This window comes from Besnoitia besnoiti, chromosome XII, assembly GCF_002563875.1.
Source record: "Besnoitia besnoiti strain Bb-Ger1 chromosome XII, whole genome shotgun sequence".
Classification (NCBI taxonomy): domain Eukaryota; phylum Apicomplexa; class Conoidasida; order Eucoccidiorida; family Sarcocystidae; genus Besnoitia; species Besnoitia besnoiti.
Window position 1 is genome coordinate 576,234 of NC_042367.1, and position 20,589 is coordinate 596,822.

At 59.0% G+C, this 20,589-nt stretch overlaps 1 protein-coding gene across 1 annotated transcript; it reads right to left on the reverse strand.

The window, feature by feature from the left end:
* Nucleotides 1-1,249: 1,249 nt before the first annotated feature.
* Nucleotides 1,250-14,456, reverse strand: BESB_022860 (uncharacterized protein; the record flags this gene model as incomplete). The annotated part of the gene is made up of 14 exons (XM_029360988.1): nucleotides 1,250-4,916; nucleotides 5,586-5,655; nucleotides 6,218-6,815; nucleotides 6,986-7,841; nucleotides 8,186-8,365; nucleotides 8,432-8,586; nucleotides 8,953-9,224; nucleotides 9,656-9,746; nucleotides 10,215-10,282; nucleotides 10,651-10,732; nucleotides 11,100-11,204; nucleotides 11,543-11,706; nucleotides 11,912-13,780; nucleotides 14,249-14,456. 14 exons carry the CDS (start codon nucleotides 14,454-14,456, stop codon nucleotides 1,250-1,252), a joined length of 8,385 nt encoding a protein of 2,794 aa, XP_029215803.1.
* Between the last annotated feature and the right edge of the window lie 6,133 nt (nucleotides 14,457-20,589).

Consider the following 20,589-nt stretch of genomic DNA (forward strand, 5'->3'; position numbering starts at 1 on the left):
CAAAAGCCACCTCCCGCACCGTCCCCCGAAGCAGGAACATGCGGAAGCGCGTTCAGCCCCTTCAATTTTCCTGTTTTTTTAGCGGCAGTAACGCGGCTCTCTAGCGTGTGTGCGAAGCGCGTAGGGCTGCTGCGAGGTTGCGTGTTGAGACACTAGCTGTACACGGGGGAGAGATGCATTCGCCCGTCTCAAGAAAAGCATGAACAGAGTTGAGAATGAGAGACCTTTATCCAGCGCGTGCCAACTGCAAAACAGTCCCCTTGGAAAATTCTCGACTCTTCTAGCCCGCGTGAGTTGTCGCATGCGGGGTCGGAAGGAGTGGAGGCCTTCAGAGACAAGTGACGGCTAGGTTGCCTTGAAACATGCGCGAGCGGCGGAAACATGCATCCATCATATGCAAACAAATACGCGGCAGTCACTGCTGAGGAACAAGCGCAGGGCAACCTCTGCGCGCACATACCTTCCCTGGGGAGAAATACTCGGCAAATCACAAGCTGTCCACGTGTCTAGTAGACGTCTGCACAAGGAGGCAAGTATACACGTGTAGACTGGAAAGGGGGCTTCTTTCCCCTCTTTTCCTACCTCCCTCTGTCGCAAAAATCAAGTCCGAAAAAGTGACCTGCGCACCGGTCCCGAATCCCTGCTGTGCCAAAGACGCGAAGGCGCCCTCGCGGCGAAACGCGCCCTGTCGCCCAGTATGCCAACGCACATGCACATACATCCATACATCTATATATACATATATATAAATATATATATGGATCGGGTGAGACATGCATGAGTTTTCCGTTGTTGCTTGTGCGCTGCCATTCCCGCGATTCCTGGAAAGTCACCACGGCGAAACAGCGGCGGTCGACTTCGTGTGAACACGAAGGTCCCTCCTGCATGAACAAGCCGGCCTCTGACCGAGCACGTCCTCACCTCGAAAGAATCGAATACGAGCTCGCTCTCTTGCTGTTCTCCCACGGCACATATATCTACGTGTTTCTTCACTATGTATAGGTACTACACGAGAATGTATTCAAATAGACACAGGCAAGTGCCGCAAACATCGGAAAAACAATTTCATCCAAATGCGCTGCACGTAAACGCGGCTGGCGCGTGAGCGGGTGCGCGCACAATATTTGCAGAAATACATGATAGTAATATATATGTGTAAACGTATGATATGATAGTTACACAGTTTCCTGCCAGTTTCTGCATACGACTGCTTGAGGAGCATCTGTTCAGTCCCTTCTGTTCTTTAGGGCTAGAGAGAGTAGAGCGGGCGGGACGCCTGTCGGCCGGTCGTTTTGCACTTCTCGTTTCTTTCCTTTCCAGGGAGTTTGAGTTTCTTCGGCTCTCCCCTCTGCACCGCGGCCGCCGCGCGCGAAGGCCCAATTCCTTCGGCCTCGAAAAAGCGGGCGCTGAGAAGCGAGCGAGGCGACGACGCCGTGGTCGGGAAAGAAGACCGCGAAGATCCTTCCTTCCTTCGGTGTTCGCTGAGCTTTTCTGTCTTTCTAGGCGCGCGAAGCGTCTCACGCGCCTCAGGCATTCCGCGCTTGCTCGGCACGCGCCCTAGCAGCTGACTCTGCGGGAGCTTCTTCGACAGCGACGACGCAGCCGTCTCACGCGCAGGGGCCTCGCCTTCGGAGTCCGCGGCTTGGCTCTCGCCCCAAAAAGAAGTGGGGAACGAGAAAGAAAACGGGGAGGACGCAGCTGGCAGCGAAGCGTAGGAGAGCGCGCGCTTGCCGCCCTTGTGCGGCGCGCCTGAGCTGGTCAGCTGCCTGGGCACCGCCGAACCCCCAGGGGCAGTCTGAACGGACGCATGCGAGGTGTGGGAGTTCGAGAGTGAAGAAGCATCGTCGTCTTCTGCGCCGCTTCGCCTCGGCTTCGTGAAGAAAAACAACGCGCGTCTTCTCTCCTCCTCGCGCTCGCCTCGCGCCTCCTCAGACGGCGACGGCCGCGCGTCTCGCTGAGCCTCGCTCTTACGGCTTCCTACTTCGTCTGCCGTCCCCTCGTGCCCCAGGCACGGCATCTCCCCACTCGCGAAAACGCTGCCGAGACTTCCGAGGCCTCCTCTGTCTTCAGACGTAGGCGGAACAGTACCCGAGTCGCTTCGTCGCGTCACGTCGAGCGAGCTGGCGCGGCCCACCGAGCGAGTAGAGACTGAGGAAACCGTTCGCCGCAGTTTCAGCGTGCCGCTAGTCGGAGGGTCTTCGTCTTTCGACTGCCGACTGGGATTCCAGTCTGCGGCGGCGGACGCCATTGCCATGGACGACTTCTGTTCCTGCAGAGCTCCTCCTCGCGTCTCCTCCGGTCGCTCTCTCCTCTCTCCCTTCTCCCTCTCTTTCTTTCTCTCTGCGTAGGTCCCCTGAGCCGCAGACGCCATCAGCGAGGACGCCGGAGGCGACGACCCGGCCGAGGAGAAGCAACTCAGTCTTCTGGGCTCCCCGTCGCGCCTTTCTGCTCGCTCTCCACCTTCCCCGCTTCCGCGGCGCTGTAGGCCCGCCACGGGATCTTCAGAGAGGACAGCCCCGTTCCCCTCTCCGGCAGCTTCGCCGCTTCGATGAAACAGACGCACGTGGCGCCTCGCAGCGTCGTCGTCGGCCGCTTTGGCCGCGTGGGCGCTCAGAGTCTCCACAGCTCCTCCGCTCAAGCTGCGCACTGCTTCCTGCGCTTTTCCACCGTCGCGCGTCTGCTGTCTCAGGAGGCCCTTCAGCTCACTCGCGTGTTTGACGAGAGACGCGCGAGGCCGAGCCTCTTGTGACTCGAGCTTGTCTGCCTCCTCGTCCGCCGCAGCGAAGGCCGCCACCAGCGCACGAAGCGACGAAGAAAGCGAGAAAGTCGAGTCGTCAGAAAACGCGCTCCCCAGCGCCTGCGCCGCGTGCACGCCGCCCAGAGTGCGAGAAGCTTTCCTTCCGTCGTCTCTGCCTGCGCCGATCTTCTCCCTGGCCTTCGCGGACGCGGGAGACGAGCCAGCGAGCTGGCTTGGCGCCCACGCCAGCGCGGTCGCCAGGGGATCTACTGCTTTCGGCGCTTTCTGCGCCGCCCGTTTTTCAGCGTCTTCAAGATTCTCTTCTGCGCCTTTGCTCACGAGAGCGAGGCACCCGAGGCGCTCGGTCTCCGAGGCCGCGCGAGACGCCAGGCGAGAGGGGTGATCAACGATCCTGTGTTCTTCGCCTTCTTCGCGCTCCTTCTCCCCTCGTCGTCGTGCGTCTCTCCAAGAGAGCCGCCCGCCCTTCGCGGTCGCGGCAGCCTCCGGACGCCTTTCTGCGTACGCGCTCAAAGGCGGCGAAGTTGGGACTCCAGAGAGGAGAGAACGACTTTCGCTGGAGGCCGCCAGGTCCGTAGGAGATGCAGACAAGAGGCGCGGAAAGCTCTCCTCCTCTGCCCTGGATGACGCCGCGGAAGACGACACCAGATGCAAACTCGTGACGCCCTCTCTCTCGGTGTAGTCGCCGTCTTCTCCCTCGAGCGTGCTGCTGGTCTGCGGGAAGGAGGAGACTGGAGAGAGCGGAAATTCGCCTTTCAGCGCTGGCAGCCCGTCCACTTTCTCTCCTGGCTCACGCACCGCGACGTCGCGCGAGGCGGAGTCGAGCTCCTCCGCCGAGAGAACGGACTGTGACCTCGCGTGCAGCGCGGTGCTGGACACGGGATTCTTGGGGCGTTCGGAATGAGAGAGAGGCGAAAACGTTTCCTCTTCTCCTTCGTCTTTCGCGGCGGGTCGCTGCACGGCGAGCCTTCCCTGCTGCCGCGCAGGGCCGTCGCCGAAGAAGTGGCTCAGTGTACGTACACCGGCAGTCTCCGGCCGGCTTCCGGGGTCCCGCGACGACTCCGGCCCCCCGAAAAAGGATGCCATTTGCGCAGACCTTTGGCGGGCTCCGCGTCGGCTATGCGACAACCAAGTCCGCGAGCCTGCCTGCGAGTCGTCGTCCGGCGCGTCGCCGCGTATGCTGCGCGGCAGACTCTCTTGGCGCGGAGCTGCGGAGAGCAAGCGCCGCGCCCGGCCGCCGAGCTCTCCAGGAAGCGAGGCAAACGAAGGCGAGGAAGAGGAGAGCGAGGACGAAGAGAGGCGCAGGGGTCGCGAAGAGGCAGACGAGAACGACGGAGGAGTGACCACTCCGAGGCGAGGAACAGGCGACACCGCAGGGTGCGACCCCAGACTCGTGAAATCGCTGCCCTCCGCGCTCGATCGGCAACTGTCGAGCAGTTCTCGCCTCCAAAGCGCTGGCAAAGACCTCGCGGACGTCTTAGCCTCCTCGGGCTCGCTCTTCTTTGATATGCCTCCGCTGCCGCGGGAGGCCGCCGCCATCCCCTTCGCTTGCGAGTTGCTGCGTCGTGGGTCGCCAAGTGTTGGGTCTCGAACCTCTCGCTCTCTCGCTGCCTTCCGCAGCCATGCTTCTTCCTCCTGCACATCCCTTCTCCTCCGCGGCTTCGCCCCTTCCATCTCGTCTCTCACAGCGCCCTTCCGGGCTGCGGACTGCGACGATGACCCTCTGTCGTCGCTGCAACGCCTGCGGCGCTCATGCGACGCCTCTTTGACCAGGCCTCGCCCTTCCTCCTCAGGCGCACTCGCCCGCTCACTCCCCACCCTCCGCACTTTCCCCCTCTCATCCGAGACCGACTGCCGTCTCTGCGGCTTCAACGCGATCGAGGCGCGGCGGCGAAGCGCGGCTGCACCCCTCTCGTCCCGCCGTCGGCCGCCGTGCGCAGTAAGCTGCGAAAACGGCGAGACGCCCGCCACTCGAGCGTCCGCGTCACTGCCAGTCAGACCGCGACTCTTACCTCGGGAGGGCACCGACGGACTCGCACCCTGGTCGCGCAAATGCACGCCACGCCGCCACGGCCCCGTCTTTCTCCGAATATAGGGCGACGAGGTGCTTGTCCCGCCGCGGCTCCCGCGTGAGCGCCGCGAGACAGGCGGCGACGTCGGCCTGCAGGGAGAAAGCGAGGGAGAGGACAAGAAAGGCACACGCACGCATCTGTTGAGATCTTTCACCTGAGGCGGCGGAACTGGCGTTGCCGGTCCCTATCTGCGCGGGACCGGCAACGCAGTTTGCGCAGTCGACGGGTAGCCGTTGAGAGAAGGATGAGGCATTCCCAGCAGGTCTCACAGACAACGCACAGACAGCGGAGACATGCGAAGTGAAGCGGGGAAGAATGAACAGGGCAGAGAGATCTCAGGACGAAACACGCAAACACGCAGTCGCGGCCTTTCGCTGCCTCCACGAAGAACTCCAGCGCCCCCCGCGCCACGGAAGTTGATTATTTTTTGAATCTTTTAATAAAATAAGTACGACCCGGCCTCACAACTCGCTGCACTTGAGCACGAAGATACATAGGCATATGTCTATTAACTTAGCGCGACCCCCTGTCGATTTGACGCCGCACAACTAACAAGAAAGCGGTGCCACGTGGATGAGACGCGAATCACGTCGCGGACGGCGAAGGAGAGATCCGACGAAACGAAAAGAAACCCACTGAGGCACACACGCGGGCGGCCACGAGTCCGCAGAGAGGCTGCAGCAGTCCGGCGTGCTGCATGTGAACTCCACTGAAGCTTTTTTCGAATTTCTCAAACATTCTGGTTTAGGGTCACTTACACTGCGCGAGGTCGCAGAGCGCCGGCTTCGTCCTCAGACCCTGCGACACTCACGTCCACCAAGAAGGACGCTGAAAAACCGGCAGCACAGAAACAAAATGCATCCGTCTTTGACTTGTAAGCGTCCAAAGAGGCCTCTACACCCACTAATGGAACGTATTTCCCTAGAATTTTACTCTCTTATTATTTTCAATGTTCACACCTATTTTCCACAACCTAAAGCCGCTAGACTGCCACTTCCACAGCGCCCCCCGCACCACGGAAGTTGATTATTTTTTAAATCTCTTGATAAAAGGATATGTACGACCCGGCCTCACAACTCGCCGCACTTGAGCACGAAGATACATGTGTGTATATTTGAACTTGTACGCAAGTACACATATGCACTTATGCACGTATGTATGCAAACTGTGCTTGTCCGCCTGCGACACATATATTCTGTGCGTTAACCACGCACAGCCCCCTGCAGGCGTCTCGACATCAAACGAAATGCTAAAGAGTTAGAGTTCTGGCGCGCCTCTGACTACAGCCACGCGCCTCTGCGGAGACATAGGTCGCTTGAGGCCCTCTCGCCCCCCCGCAGGTGCAGCAAGGTCTGCGGCGACCGATTTGCCTGGAGACAAGCAGACGTACTGTAGCTCGAGTTGGAGCCGGACTGAGAGAGATCCCAGTCCTCGCGTCGCGGCCGCAGCTTTCGCCTGATCGATCCAACGATCTCTGCGCCTTCCTCCTCCCTCTCGAGTGCCCGCAGGGTTTCGTCCGTGAGACCCTGCGTCGGTCGGGTCAGGACAAGCAGCGCCTCTTCCGCGCGGAGACTCTTCGCGGCTTCGTCTGCCTGCTCGCCACCTTCCGTCCTACGGGCCTCCGCCTCCGCGACTGTCCTTGCTTCTTCGTCGTGTACTTCAAAGGGTCGCGCCTCCGCTTCGTCTGTCGGGTGCGGAGCCGCAACGGCTTCGGCCGGGCAGGCGGATGAGGGCGTCTCCGCCCAGCTGTCTCCGCGGCCGCGGGGCTCGCACGTGGGGCCCTGTGGCTCCAGTTCGGGCGCCGCGCCCGCCGCGCGCAGAGACTCTGCCGCGGCCGGCTCGCCGCCGAGAAGCGGAGAAGCGGACGAAGAAGCGTCTGCGGCGCCGCCCACTCTCTCCGCAGCGAGACAAAGAGAACGGGACGTGGCGGCGCTCGACGGCACACTCGCTTGCTGAGAATCGTCGCGCTCTTCTCCGTCGCAGCTCTGCTGCAAACAAAATCCGCAGGGCCAGGAGACTGATGAACCTGCACTCCGCAGGGCGAATCAAGCCAAGCCGTACAAGCTCTATAACCGTAAGGTGCCTGCCCACTCTCCGGCGCCGCAGGCTCACAAATCGCCATGCCGAAGAGACCCCGGTGCACGCTTCTTTCTCGTACCTGGATCGCCTTCAGTTTCCCTTCTGACGCATCAACAACAAGCGAGACGGGTTGCTGAGACGACTGCGGAGTTTCCGCGCTTTCGTCCGCTTGGTTTTCTTCTAGGTCATCTTTCGCTGTTTCGGGATTTTCTTCTCTCTCGAAGCTCCCTAAGCCTTCCACTTCCTCTTCTGCAAGCTGGGCACCACCCTCCAGTCGTCCGTGATCCCCTTCCTCCCTTGTCTCCGCGACCCCGGCAGCCTCGCGCGGCTCTTCGCCAGCTGCTCTCGGCTCGGCTTCTCCTCTGTCTGTTTCCTCCTCTCCCTTTTCGGTCTCCATACTCTCTTCATCTACGAGATTTCGCACGGTTGCCTTCGTTGACTCTGTGGCGCAAAACTCCGCAGACGCAGCCAACTCATCCTCCAAGCTCCGAGCGCCTCTGTGCACTCCAGGCGCCTCCCTCTCCATTCGCGTTTCTCTCTCTTCGCTTCCGGTGGCCTCTGCGACTTCGGCGCTTTCGCCTCCGCCACGCGCCAGTCGTTCTCTTTGCCCGCTCACTTCGTCTTGTCCCTCGCTGCCTCCGTCCCCTTTGCTGTCTCCTTCTCTGTCTCCTCCGCCGCGCCGGTCTTCTCGGGCCTCGGCGGAAACAGCGGCGGTGGACCCGGGTCTGAGGGCGGAACTCGCCGCGCTCTCATGGCGCCGTAGGGATTTCAGCGGCAGCGCGAGGCGCCCGCAGCTGGAGGCGCTGGAGGGCGAGGGACACAGCGAAGAAAGAAACGAGGGCGACTGCGAGAGACTGCGCTGCGAAGACGAAAAGTCCGCTGCAGACAAGGCCATCTTCAGCTCCGACCGCGACGACGCATGCTGTTCTTGGCGCCTGAACGAGGAGAGAAAAAACGAATACGATCTAAACCCGCTAGACTGCACCAGAAGGCCTCCCGCTAATGGCTCGAGTGTCAACTGCAAAACGCAGGCGAGAGAACAGTCTCTCTGAACGTCTCCACGATCCACCGTGTCCTCTGGTGTGTGCGGAATGCCGCGGGAGAAGCCCGCTACCCTTCCCGCGCGTTTTCCTCCACTGTCACTTGTACACACACGCACACGCATTTGCATAGGCAGTCGAGCGCATGCACGCGTCTGTGTACCCACGAGTGACTAATCGTCTCACGCGGCGGTTCCGGCCTCTCTGCGTCTCTCTAGGTTTCGAAAAGCTCTCCTTACAGCTCGTCGATGAACTGATCGAGGCGCCGAATGTGGGCCTGCGCTGCGCTTAGCGAGTTTCGCAGCAGCTGAATTTCTCGTTCGCTCTGCAGCAGGCGAATTTGCTGTTCCGCCCGCAGCGCCGTTGCCGCCGCCAGCGAACCTGCGCCGCGCTCCTGCGGCGAGCTGTCGTCGCGCGCTCTGCCGCGCTGCGCGGGCACGCCACTGCGGCCGCCGGGGGGTGGGGCGGCTGCACCCGCGGCGGGCTCCGCAGCCTCACGGAAGACCTTCACCATCTTCTCCCGCTCGTGCGCGGCCTCTCGCCTCCACTTCTCCTGAGACTTCAACAGGTCATCGCGAACCTGCCGCAGGTGAACCACCAGCCGCGAGGCCTGCCGCAGCTTGACGTCGAGGTCGTACAGCTGGACACCGCGGGAGACAGGAAAACAATTCAAAATAGACACGCTAGACACTTTCGTTCGGCTGCGCACGAAGCAATGGCGCACGCCTGGAAGCGTGTGTGATAGGGCCGCGGCGCGAACCGGGAATCAAAGAGACTGCGGCGACGCGGAAGACGATGAAGAAAGCGAGGAAACCACAGGTGAAAAACGTGCGGGAATCAACACGCATGCAGAGAAGATGACGGAGAAGAGGCATGGGAAAGATAAAGACACACCCGCAGAAAAACACCCTCGATGAAGGAGGGTCGCACAATACAAAAGACCACGGAGAGAGGGCAGCGTCCGAACTCGGTCTTCTTGCTCCGCGAGCCCGCTTTTCCTCCTCACCTTCTCTTGAGTCTCCTCCGTTTGGCGTTTGAGCCGGTAAATGAGTGCATCTTTCTCCTCCACCTCGAGTTGCAGTGTCTCTCTAGCATCCTCGCTCTCCCTCAGTTGCTCCCGCAAAGTCGAGTTCTTCTCGCGCTCTTCGTCACGAGATAACTCCGAGCTCTTCAGGTGCTCGTCATCGCGCGGCGCCGCTGCCGCAGCCGAGGCCGCCTGTGTGAGGCGCAGACGCTCGGCGGCTAAGGCCAGTTCTCTCTCCAAGGCTTCCTTCTCCTCTGGAAAAGAAAAAGAGGGAAACAAAAAAAGTCGTGCTACACTGTGGGAGCCGGAACCGCTTTTGGGAGAAGGAATGACGCCGGAATGACCAGCAAATGTAAGAAACGAAAGAAACTTAGAAAGAAAATGGAGACACGATAGGATTGGTTTGCTCGCCATCTGCGATTCAGGTTCTCCAAGCTGCAACCCCACACAAACCAGACGAATACGGCGAAAGACGACCGGCGGTGGAACGACGCAAAGAACGAGATGAGGCAGTGGAAGACTGAGACAGACAGCATCAACTGAGAGACGCGGGCGGCGTCACCGTGTTTTCTAAGAGGACAGGAAGAGCTGAGGATGCAGTCGACGCGCAGCAGCCTGGCTCGGGGACGTGCCTCCGCGATCTCTGCGAACAGCAAGTCTGTTGTTTGGGAACCGATCAGCTTACCTTTGAGCGTCTCGACGTCTTCCTGGTGCTGCTGCGTGCGCTCCTCCGATACGCGCGTCACATCCTCGACTTTTTTCGTATACCACCGTTGCTGAGAAAACGCGGCACACGCAGAGCAGGAACGCACGCCGCCGCTTCCACAGAAGACAAACGGCCTAAAAGTCTCACCGATACACATCTCTCACGCACACTCCATATGTATATATATATATATATATATATATATATATATACATGTACTTGCACGCATGCATATACATATATACATACACGTGTATGCATGCTCTGCAGTCAGGCATCTCGGCCGTTTCAAGAATGCGTGCGCCTGTTCGCGGCATTCCAGACGTCTTCGTGTGGGGGAACGCTGAATGGGGGGGAGCCAAATCTCCTCGTCGAGGCTGACGCGCCTACGCGACTGTTGTCACCGCCTCGCTACAGGCATCGACACTCTGCGGCACCGAGTCTCTACAGGGTTAATAGAAACTGCCAAACGACGAGAGGAAGCTGGAGACGGGAGCAAGTAAGTAAGAGCGTTGCGCGACAGCCGCGCGTCGCCTACCAGCGCGGAAGTCTTCGTCTGCAGGCTGTCTCTCTCTTCTGTCGCGCGGCGAAGAAGCTCATCCTTTGCTGTCAAAAAGCCCGCAGAAAACATAAAAAAGAAAACAGACAGCCTTGAACTCGCGCGCATGCACAGTCCGCCCGATGAAACACGGCAGGCAGTCAGTGGTCCGCGGGTGTCTCCGCCTTACACCGCAGAGGCGCCTGCTGCAGATGGCGGCGTCGCAGAGAGACTCCCACGGCGAAGCCACATCACACAGATCGATTCAGCAAGAGACGAAACAGCCTTCGGAAAAAGGCGATGAAACACATCCTCAGCCGCGGAAATTCTTGACGTTAGAGGACTGTCGCGTGCGTGCGGTGCATCTCAAGAGGACATAGTCGGGTTTGCAATTCTTGCGACGGGAACGTTGCTTTCTACTTGCGCAGAAGCCTACCGATTAACTCTCGCTTCTGCTCTTTCACCTGACTCTGCAAAGTCCGCAGCTGCTCCTGCAAAGCTTGCAGCTCCTTCCCTTCCTAAAAATAAAAAAAAAAGAAAAAAACAGCAGTAAAATCAGGCAGCACTCTTGGACACACCTAGCCCCAGAGATGCACATATATGGCTCCATAAACGCCCCCATCGTGTGCCATATAAGCAGAAGTAGGACGCACACAGCTGCCATCTGCATGCGTGTCTTGATCTATATTCGCACACCCGTCGTCCCTACGCATTTAGATACACTTATCTCGCGATATGTGTATATGCGACAGCCAGAGGTTCACAGCGACCGCGCTGTCGTGGGGACGATCTGAGATAGCACGCGCCTTCGCGGAAGAGGCCCGGGCTTCCTGCATACTGCGGGACTGGCTCTTGCATGCGTGTGTTTGGTTTTTGTTTCCTGACCTCAGGCTGATTTTCCGTATGCGCCTCGAGGATCTTCAGGCGTTCCAGCAGCTGACTCTTCTCGCTTCGCAGGCGGAGCGCCCTGCGCTCCGCCGCTCGTATATCCTGGAAACGACAGAAGAGATGAAAACCAATCCAAAAAGAGACCGTTTAACCCCGAAGATGTGAACAGCCAGAGCACGGTCGGCGAGAGAGAGGACCTCGCCACACCACGCCGTTCTCCTCAGCATTCCCGGCGCGCCTATGCCGCCTGCGAACCTCCTGTCCCCCCTCCACGCTCCTTCTGGTCTCCACGCGGCCTCCCTCTGTCTCTCCGCTCGAGCTTCTTTTCTCATCCTGCCCTGAAGGCCTCAAAACCGCGGCCGCGCCTGCGGGTTTAGGGTGGCTCCGGCAGCGGCGCCGCCTGCGCGCTCGCCCCCGAGACTCTGCTGCGGCGTGATTACCTCTTCGGCTTGGGAGTTGCAGCTCTCCAAGTCCTCGAAAGCCTCAACCGCGCACGAGATCCAACGCTGCGCATCCTGAATCTGCTTCAGGTGATTCACTCTGCTCGTGAAGCGAACTGCACACGTGTCCGCCAGCCGCCGAAGGGCCTGTCCCAGCCGCGACGCTGAAGCGCGCGAAGCAGAAAACGCAAATCAAAGCACAACGGAATCAGCCTGAGGTGTTTAGAAACCATCCGGCACAGATTTCATCAACCTTGCCTACTCTACGTGCACAAGAAGATGTATGTACGTTTGTATGTATGTATGCTTTATTCACGTGTGTACGTATGCTTGGATGAAAATCTATATATGTACGGTTGTAGGTCTTACAGCATGCGCGGCGACTGGTTCCCTCTTGAGGTCCTCCGGAGCTCTCGCGTCCCTCGCTCTGGAGGGATTTTAGGCGAGAAAACGAATGACGAGACGGGTAAACGCATTCACTGTCTTCTCCGTCTCTCAGCGTCCCTTCCTCCCCGTGTTCGAGACGTGCGCCTTCTTCTGCGGGCTCTCCTTCCCCCTTTTCTCCTTCTTCTCCCTCTCGCTCGTCGTCTGTTTGTGCGCCCTGGATGTCTCGCTCAGCACTCTCCCACGGGGTCGCGCCTCGTAAGTTCCTGTCGCCTGCATGCAGCCCTACGGAGAGAGAGAGAGGGCGAGGCGCGTGACTCTTCTCCTCTCTGTTTCTCTCAGCGTCTTCGAATTCCTCCTCGTTCTTCTCTACGTGAGCCGCCTCGTTGCGCGCTCGTAATTCCGCTGTGGCTCCATTTTCATGTCCCTCTCCGCTCTCTGCGGACTCTCTTCTCTGTCTATCATCTTCCGCATGCAGGGCGTCTTGGAGCCCCTCACTCGCGTCGCTCTCCCCTCCAACGTACGCCCGACTCCCAAACACAGGCAGGTCTTCCTCTTCGCCTTCTCCTTCTTCCTCTGCGGAGCCGCGGGCTGCCGCCTGTCCTCTGGAAAGGGGAGAGGCCAGCAGCGAAGCTGAAGAAGTTGGCGACGCTGCCCGCGCGCTCTCCTCTGCTGGCGAGTCTTCTCTCCCCTCTTTTCTGTCTCCTCCCTGCTGACCGCGCAAGGTAGCCGAACGAGGCGGCGCGCGAGGGCGGGCGTCGGCTGGAGGCGCCGAAGCGGAGGAGGACGACGACGCCAAGGAGGAGGTAAGGAGTTCGCGCCTTCTTCGCTCCCTTCTCTCTTTTTCTTTCAGCTCTCTGGTGGCTCGGCAAGTAGGGGGAATGGGGCGTGCCTGAAACGGAAACGAACTCCCGCGCGCCCAGCCGGGATGCCTCTCCCGCGCGAGGTCACTGAACGCATCGTCGCCCTCGTGATCTGTGGCGCCTCCTCCATCGTCACGCTCCTTCTCCAAAGAAAAAGCTCCAAACGATGAGAAGCTGCGCCGGTCCAGAGGCGCCCACGACTGCGATGATTCGCGGGAGAACGACGCAGAAGAATCTTCTTCACACGATTCTCTTCTCCGCGCTGCATGCTCCACGAACTCCGCGTTGTCTTCGGCCTGCACCGCGTATCCGAAGCGGTCTTCATCATCATCATCCTCGTCGTCGCTGCCACGCGTCTGTCCGCCTCCGCCGTCGCGTGCGCCGCTGTCCCTAAACCATTCCCTGGGGGTCAGCGGCGGCCTCGCGGGGTTCTGGGTCTCCGAGTCCGCAAGCCAGTCCCCGTCCGCGCCCTCGGCCGCCTCCTCTTTCTCCTCGCCTTCCCGGCGAGAGTAGTCGTCCTCCACGTAGACGCTGAGGAATCCCAGCACCATGCTGGAGAGATCCCCGACTGAGAATAGCGCGCCCTCCGGCATCCGCACGGTGTCGGCGTACACGTGGTCCCAGAACGCGTTTCCCGAGGCGGCGTCTCCCGTGCTTGTTCGCTCCCCCGCCGCCCGCGTCGCCCTCGCCGCGCGCCGGCCGCCGACGCTACGGCTTGTCTCTCTGACGATGTGTTCGATCTCGCTCTTCGTGAGCAGCACTTCAGGCAACGGCGGGACGCAAGTGCGACGCGGAGCCTGAGAAAGCGGCAGCTCCTTGCCGCGGCCGTTCCGCCCTGCGCCCCGTTCGTCTTCGCGGGCCACCTGCGCCCGCCTTGCATGCGCGACCTGGAGAATGCGATCGCGAAAAAACTGGAGGCCGCGGAGGCGCGCGTCGGCCTCCGCCACGGTCGCGTCCTGCAGGCCCAGAGAGGCCAGGAGCGTCTCCATCCCTGAAAATCAAAGAGAGAGACACGCGGACACACACACATGAATCAAGCCGACGCGCTGCCGCCGGGTCCATGGCTCACACCGGAGAGAAAACACACGGCGTCAACCGTGAAAAGCGTCGAGGCGTGGAGGCAGCCCACGCTCCTACGAAGGCTGATATCGCCCACACACCTAACCCGACCAGAAAGCCAGCGGAGTCGCGCGAGGTCGACTGTTGCGGCCTCTCTGCCGTCGCCTGTCGCTAGGCGAGACTGCACGCGAGGCGTTTAGGGTTGCTCAACGTCTCTCACGCCCCAGTCTTCTCTGCCTCGTGCATGCGCTATCGGCAGGAGGCCCCTCGCCGCTCTCCCCCGCGGCCTGCGGTTCCAGAGAGGTGCGTTCGAGCTGAGAGCAACTGGCAGCATAGCGCTCGCGACTGTCTGCCTTCCGCGTTTCGCCGCAGCCAGCACAGCGGCCGCGTCGGCGCTCACCCTTCCAGAAGCTGAGGAAGTCGATGTCAGCGGCCTCGGAGTCGGGGAAGGCGTGCGCGAGGACTGCATCGAGGTCTTCGTCCGGCAGCGCGGCCGTCTGGCGGAGGTGATGCTTCAGGAGCGCGTGGGCGGCGGAGACGGAGACCAAAGGCCACGCGCCACCGCGGCAGCTGTTGAACAGCTCGTGCACCGCCGAGACCGCCTCCATGGCTCCTTCCTAGACTTGTGGCGAAAATGGAGGAGAAAATAGAGTAAACGGCGGCGCCGAGACGCGGAGAAGACACGAGGGAGAAGAAGGAACAACTGACAAAAGAGATGCACCCGAGCGCCGCCCAGCCGGATGCTGAACGGCCTCAGAAAAGAAGAGGCGGAGCAAACACAACAGAGACAATCCGTGCGAAGACGATAGTCGAAGCAAACAACCAGGGACAACTGGGAGATTTCTTCTCTGGTGAAGACAGCCCCTGACTCCAGCGAGTCCATAAACGCCCACAGTGAGATCCTGCGCAGCTAAGAACGACACCGCGACCCCGCGGAGAGAAAAAAGCAGACAGGAAACTACACGCAAAAACTCGAGGACAGCCCAGAAACTGACGCAGTGTCTGAAGCGCGGAAGACCCCCGAAATGGACGCCGGCGAGCAAAGTCGAAGCACGCAACAGCGGCGAACACGAGGAAGAAGAGCTCACGCAGAGCTAATCTCCGAGCTGCATTTTTGTGATTTCTTCCCCTGTCAACGAATGCCTTTTTCGTCTTTCTCTGGTAAGCGTCGAGCGCGGTAGGGAGCCAGGAAGGCCCGCGACAGGGGACGCGAAGAAGATACTGTTCAGCGCTGCCAGGAGCAGCAGAGAAGGGGAAGAGAAGCCCACGACCTGCGGCGAGAGTTGAGGAGAGCCCGGCTTGAGTGAGAGGAGCGAGCGCCGAGAGACAGTACGCGAGGCCGCAGAAAGCACAGCGGGCACACGGGAATGAAGAACAGAAGGAGGCGCGACTGTACGCGACATAGCGAGGAAGGACATCATCCCCTTGCGCCCGCAGCTGCGGGGTCCCTCTGACTGCCTCTCCGCGGCAAAAAAGCGACGGCGCTAGACGTGGGAGATGCAGGGTGACACAAGAAGGCGGATGACACGGGGTCAGCAGACGAGCGCAGCGCCACAGAGGGCACCGAAGGACAAAGAGAGGCGAAGCAGAAGACGCAGAGGAGAAAAACGACGGAAAAGGTCCAGGTGCGAAAACCGCAGAAGCAGGCAAAGAAAACAAGCGCGGAGCCGCGAGCGCCCTAGAGTCGAATGCTCGCGCCGGCCGAGGTAGTTGTCCTCCGCGAACCCGACGTTCCTGTCAGCACCCCTGAGAGACAGAAACAGCTGGTGTGTGCGAGAAAAAAAGACAAGAAACATCGAAACTTTTGCGGCGAACGCGGGCAGCCGCTCCAGAGTGCCTCGCCGCGCGATGCCTTCGCGCTGCCCTCCACGAAGGCACTCGCGGTAGCTCGAGGAGCGCAAGAAGAAAGAGACGACGGTTGAGGAGCGAGAAGCGTGCGTGGAGCGCCCGGAGAAGAAGCGACCTTCGACGAACGACGGCGCAAGAAGGGAAGATCTACGGCTCCCTCATTCTTCTAGCAGGGGGTCTCACAGGTCTCCACAGTATCTGCAGCTCGAAGGGCAGGAAAGCCACCTTCTGCGCGAGGCGTGCCCGTTTTCGAGTTCCGGCTGCGGCGTCACTTTGCATCGGGAGAGTGTTGAAAAAGCTCCAAGAAGAGGAAAAGAAGGATGACATTCATCGGTGAAACATCGAGGAGGGCCGGAATGCAACTGCAGTGTCTCTCAGTCGCCGTCTGCAGGAAAAGACAGACGAGAGGGTTGAGAGGGAAAGCGTCGCGAGAGCGCGCAAACGGACGAAGAAAAGCAGTACAAAAACATTCGTCGGCTGCAGAGCCAAAGAAAGCAGAAAAAAGATCTTCTCCCGCGAATTCACAACAAGAAACCTCGAGAGTAGAGGGAGCGCTTCGCGCAAACGGGCGAAAAGCTGTGTCGCATGAGGTCAAGTCTAGGCACTCCGGGTGACTCGGCTTTCGCGGCGAGCAGCGACAGGAAGCGGGTACGAGGTCGTTCTTGAGCAGAGAAAGCGCAGAGACAGCTCGAAAAAGCGAAGCGACGGGCTTGAAAAAGCCGAGGGAACTCCCGAGAAACGCGTGAAAAAGCCGCACAAGACGCAGCGCTCGATAATCGGCTACTCTGCCCCCGCTCCCCCGCTACCCCGTGAGGTAAGCCAGCCTCACAGCCAGCGGCTCACCGCAATTACCGCTGTATAAATGTCCCAGTGGAAGCTCGAAAGCAGAGATCGGATGCGAAAATAGGATGCCTGCGCACATCCGTGGGTCTATAAAGCGCCGAGGCCTCCAGAAGATGACTAAGATGGACGCCAGTTCTTCACCTCCTGCTGCATCAGCGAACCATTGGACTGGCTGGTACGCTGCGCCGTGGAATACTGAGGTTCTTGCACGGGCTGTCTTTGGCGCGAAACTCGGCCTGGTCGCACGTGCCTCTGGCTCTCCGATCTCTCGCTTCTGTGGCTGCAAATGCATCTTCCCTCCTCTCGCTGTGTTCCGTGCACATCTCAGCTTAACGTAGATGCACAGAAGGACGTACCAATCCTTGTGCGGTTTGCACCTGCTTGACTTCAAGTTAGGAGCCCTGTGTCCTTACAGCTTTTCTGTACCTCATAATTGGAGTCGTCTTCAGTATTCTATGAACCATAACGTCGCTGTGTTCTCGATCTGAGTTATACATCCTAAGTCGCGGACTCAGCTTTTACCGCAGTTCGTATGAGACACACTTCCACGCGCGCACTACTCTTCAGGGCGCGCACATGACAGCGCGATCGGACACACCGAACCGTGCTACCTACGGGGCCTACCGGCCCTTCTGAGAGCCGGAAATCGATTCATGGCATGCTCAGCCAGCTGACACATCTTCCCAGGCGAAAACCAGATGGAAAAAATTCAGGCGGGACGCTTCCTCTCTCGTCTGGGACGCCGCTGACTGCGGATGGCCTACAGGGCGGCTTATCCCTTCGGGGCTGTTCTCTTGAACCGACTACTCTACTCCTGTAAGTAAACGTGCATGCACACGCGCCGGTAGGGGCTCTGCCTTGGGCATTGAAAACCCACAGGTCAACCCTGTATCACAAATTCCAGCAGACTCATCCCCTGGCCGTCTGTATAACCTATTAATTCTTGTCAAGTTACTTGTATCTAGTTAGCTCACTACGTATTTAGGAAGACTCTGCTGGCACACCGTTGGCAGAAGAAAGCTACCGCGGAGGCTGAAGCCGAGCCTGCAACTCGTTCCGCCTGGTGACAGAGAGAAGGCCCGCTACCCGGGACCAGCCACCGCCCCAGTGCGCCTCTGGGCTCCGGTCAGACCCTCCGTTTCCATGCGCCGCCCGCTACCGCTGTTCCAACGCAGAGAGGGCTCGCATTCTGAGCAAGTCATGTCTCAACGTGAAATACATGATATGTAGTCACCGCAAGAGTGCTATCGTGTAAGCTTGCACACATCTCGTATGCTTGTGCGTCGGCGTAGATGCCGCGAGGCAGCCCAAGGCTCGCGGTATGCGTCGAAATATCACCCACTCTGCCTGAGCAGCAGAGGCCCCTGTCCGCCATTGGCCTACTTCAGTGCCAACAGGCGCATATATATATATATATATATATATATATATATATATATATATATATATATATATATATATATATATATATATATATATATATATATATATTATAATGCACGCGTAGAGCTACTTTGTGGCGGGCGGCACTGCTCTCTATGCTCAGTCATCGATGCAACAATCTCTTAACAGTCTTAGAGCTCCGCCAACCTCTAATAAGAAAAACTCGCGTACAACGCCAACATCTCGGTGGGGTCGTGGCAAAAGTGAACACCCGGCAAACCATGGTCTCTGTTCGAGCATGACTGCACACCCGACAAAAACACTTGACAAGGGAGACAATACGCAAACGCATGCATGAACTGGTGCTGGAGAGACGCACCAGACGACGTGCAGATACGAATTTCCTCGCGACCGAATTAAAAACGAGTGGACGGGCTAAAAGACTGGAGACAATGAGAATGTGGAGCGTAAGTATGTGCATGCGCATGTAAAACCTTGGATGGAGGTGAATGCCGGGAACTCAAGGCGACCAGTTGGGAGCTTCGAATTAGGCGATGTCGCTACAGTAGATGGATTACTGACCAGCAGCTACACCGCCAGAAAAATACACAGCCGCCGCTCTCGAAAAATACGTGGCTCTGTGTTTAGTGCGCGAGATGCGCTGAAAATCGGAGATGATGTACATCGACGACTTCCTCCCGCAGAGCGAAATCGAGCGACGTGACGGCTAGCTAGGTGACCGGACGTTCCCTCCCCCCCACATCCAACCGAATGCGCGGCGTAACATGCATATACAGAGCGTAGTTTCAAATAATGTACACGGGGCGACATGCATTCCCCGCCCACATTGGCGACATTCGCACGAAACATTACATCAACGCTGCTGACTCAGGTGCGCGCACCCACACGAGTAAGAATAACGACATGTAGATTTATCACGTATGCTTATATCCATACGTACACAAGGAACGAGATCGCGTTCTCTCTACACAACTGCGCAGGCGTACGACAGATGTCACAGCCTCCACACAAACAAACAGCTCGCATGTGGACGAAAATATTTTCACTGCGTGCAGGAGGAGTCGATTGCACAGCGGCCGCCCTGCTGGACTCCCTCCCAGCAGAGCCTAACTTGGATATCCCTTTCTCGTCCGCGAAAGACAAGATTCGCAGGCGACCCGCCATCTCAGTCTCCAGTCGCTTCCCCCAACTCCACGCAAAAGAAACATGGCCATACACGAACACTCGGTTCGCATCCGGGATAGGGCGCTGGAAGACGCAAGCCGGAAGACTTGCAGAAGTCGACCCCGACGCTGCGACTCGCTGTCCTCTCTGCACGCGATGCGGAGCCCACGTGCCTCGCAGCAGCGAGACGCCCTTGTAAATACACATTCACCCGACACAAACGCCGCGCACGTGTATGCACGCTCCGCCGGTCACGCGTGGCGCTGCATTGTAGCTCCAGAATAGACACCTAAGCCGTGGTGATCGCTCGACAGTGTCCCTGCGCGCTGCCTCGGCAAATCCACAAAATGCAGAAAACCCCGACATTCCTTTCCGCACAAGACGTATGCATACACCGGACGCCGATCGAGTGAAGCAGTAGACGCACTGTGGACGTGACGTGGTCCACTTACTCTTTCACTGGGATATGCATGGACGCATATGCCGAGCTAGCACGGGCGAACATGCGTAACAAACACTCTGTTTGTGCGAGCTGCACATTGTTCATCATTTATGCATGTGTATGGTCATCTGGCACAGACGATGCGCGCCACCACTTCCACGTCAGGGCTGTCGTCGCGCGTCCCACAGCACGCCGCACAGCACACAAAGACACCGAGTCGCGTGCGCACGGAGCCTTACTCTCGAGAGAGTCGCGCGACAGCTCTACGCAAGCCGTATCGCTAGACTCCCGTTTCGGGTCGCATGACAGCAGGCACAGCCGCACACATCCGACACCACCACGCTACGCTGGATATGGCTCAACAATTTCAAGCCCGGCCTCCCTTTCGAGTTCTGCTCCGCATTTTTCCCTACGGAGACTCTCCCACACACGCCACCTGCGTCTCTGATGGAAATACCACAACTGACCGAGCACGTCGGCGCGGAGAGATGCGGGGCGACTCCGCGCCTCATTAGCCTCTGAGGAAAAACGGATCTTTCCGTGGCGGTCGCCTCTCCATCTCTTTCTTTATCTCCATGGCGTCCCTCGTGCTTGCGGCGTCTCACTCCTCTCCTGTCTTCCATTCATAAACCGGCAAGTGAGCCTCTCTCTCCCTCTCTCCCGTTTCAGCCTTTTTACGCTTATTTTTTCTTCGCGTAATAGAACTCATGAACGTTGATTGATAAGCCGGCAAGTGAGCCTCTCCCTCTCCCTCTCTCCCGTTTCAGCCTCTGTACGCTCACTTTTTCTTCGCATGATCCAACTCATGAACGTTGATTCGCACGGACACCGAAACAGCGTGCCGTTCGCGCATTTGCAAGCGTGAATGTTCAACAAACTCGATAAGACACCTGCATGCGTTCTTGACTGTCAGCCAGTCAGTTCCCGCGGCACAGACCTCTAATAGCCGTTCCGGGCGGGTTCTCCATTTCTTGGCTTGTCGAGCAATTTTCCGGCCTCTGGAGGCCTCTGGCCTCCCGATCGCACCCGTCGCGTTCCGC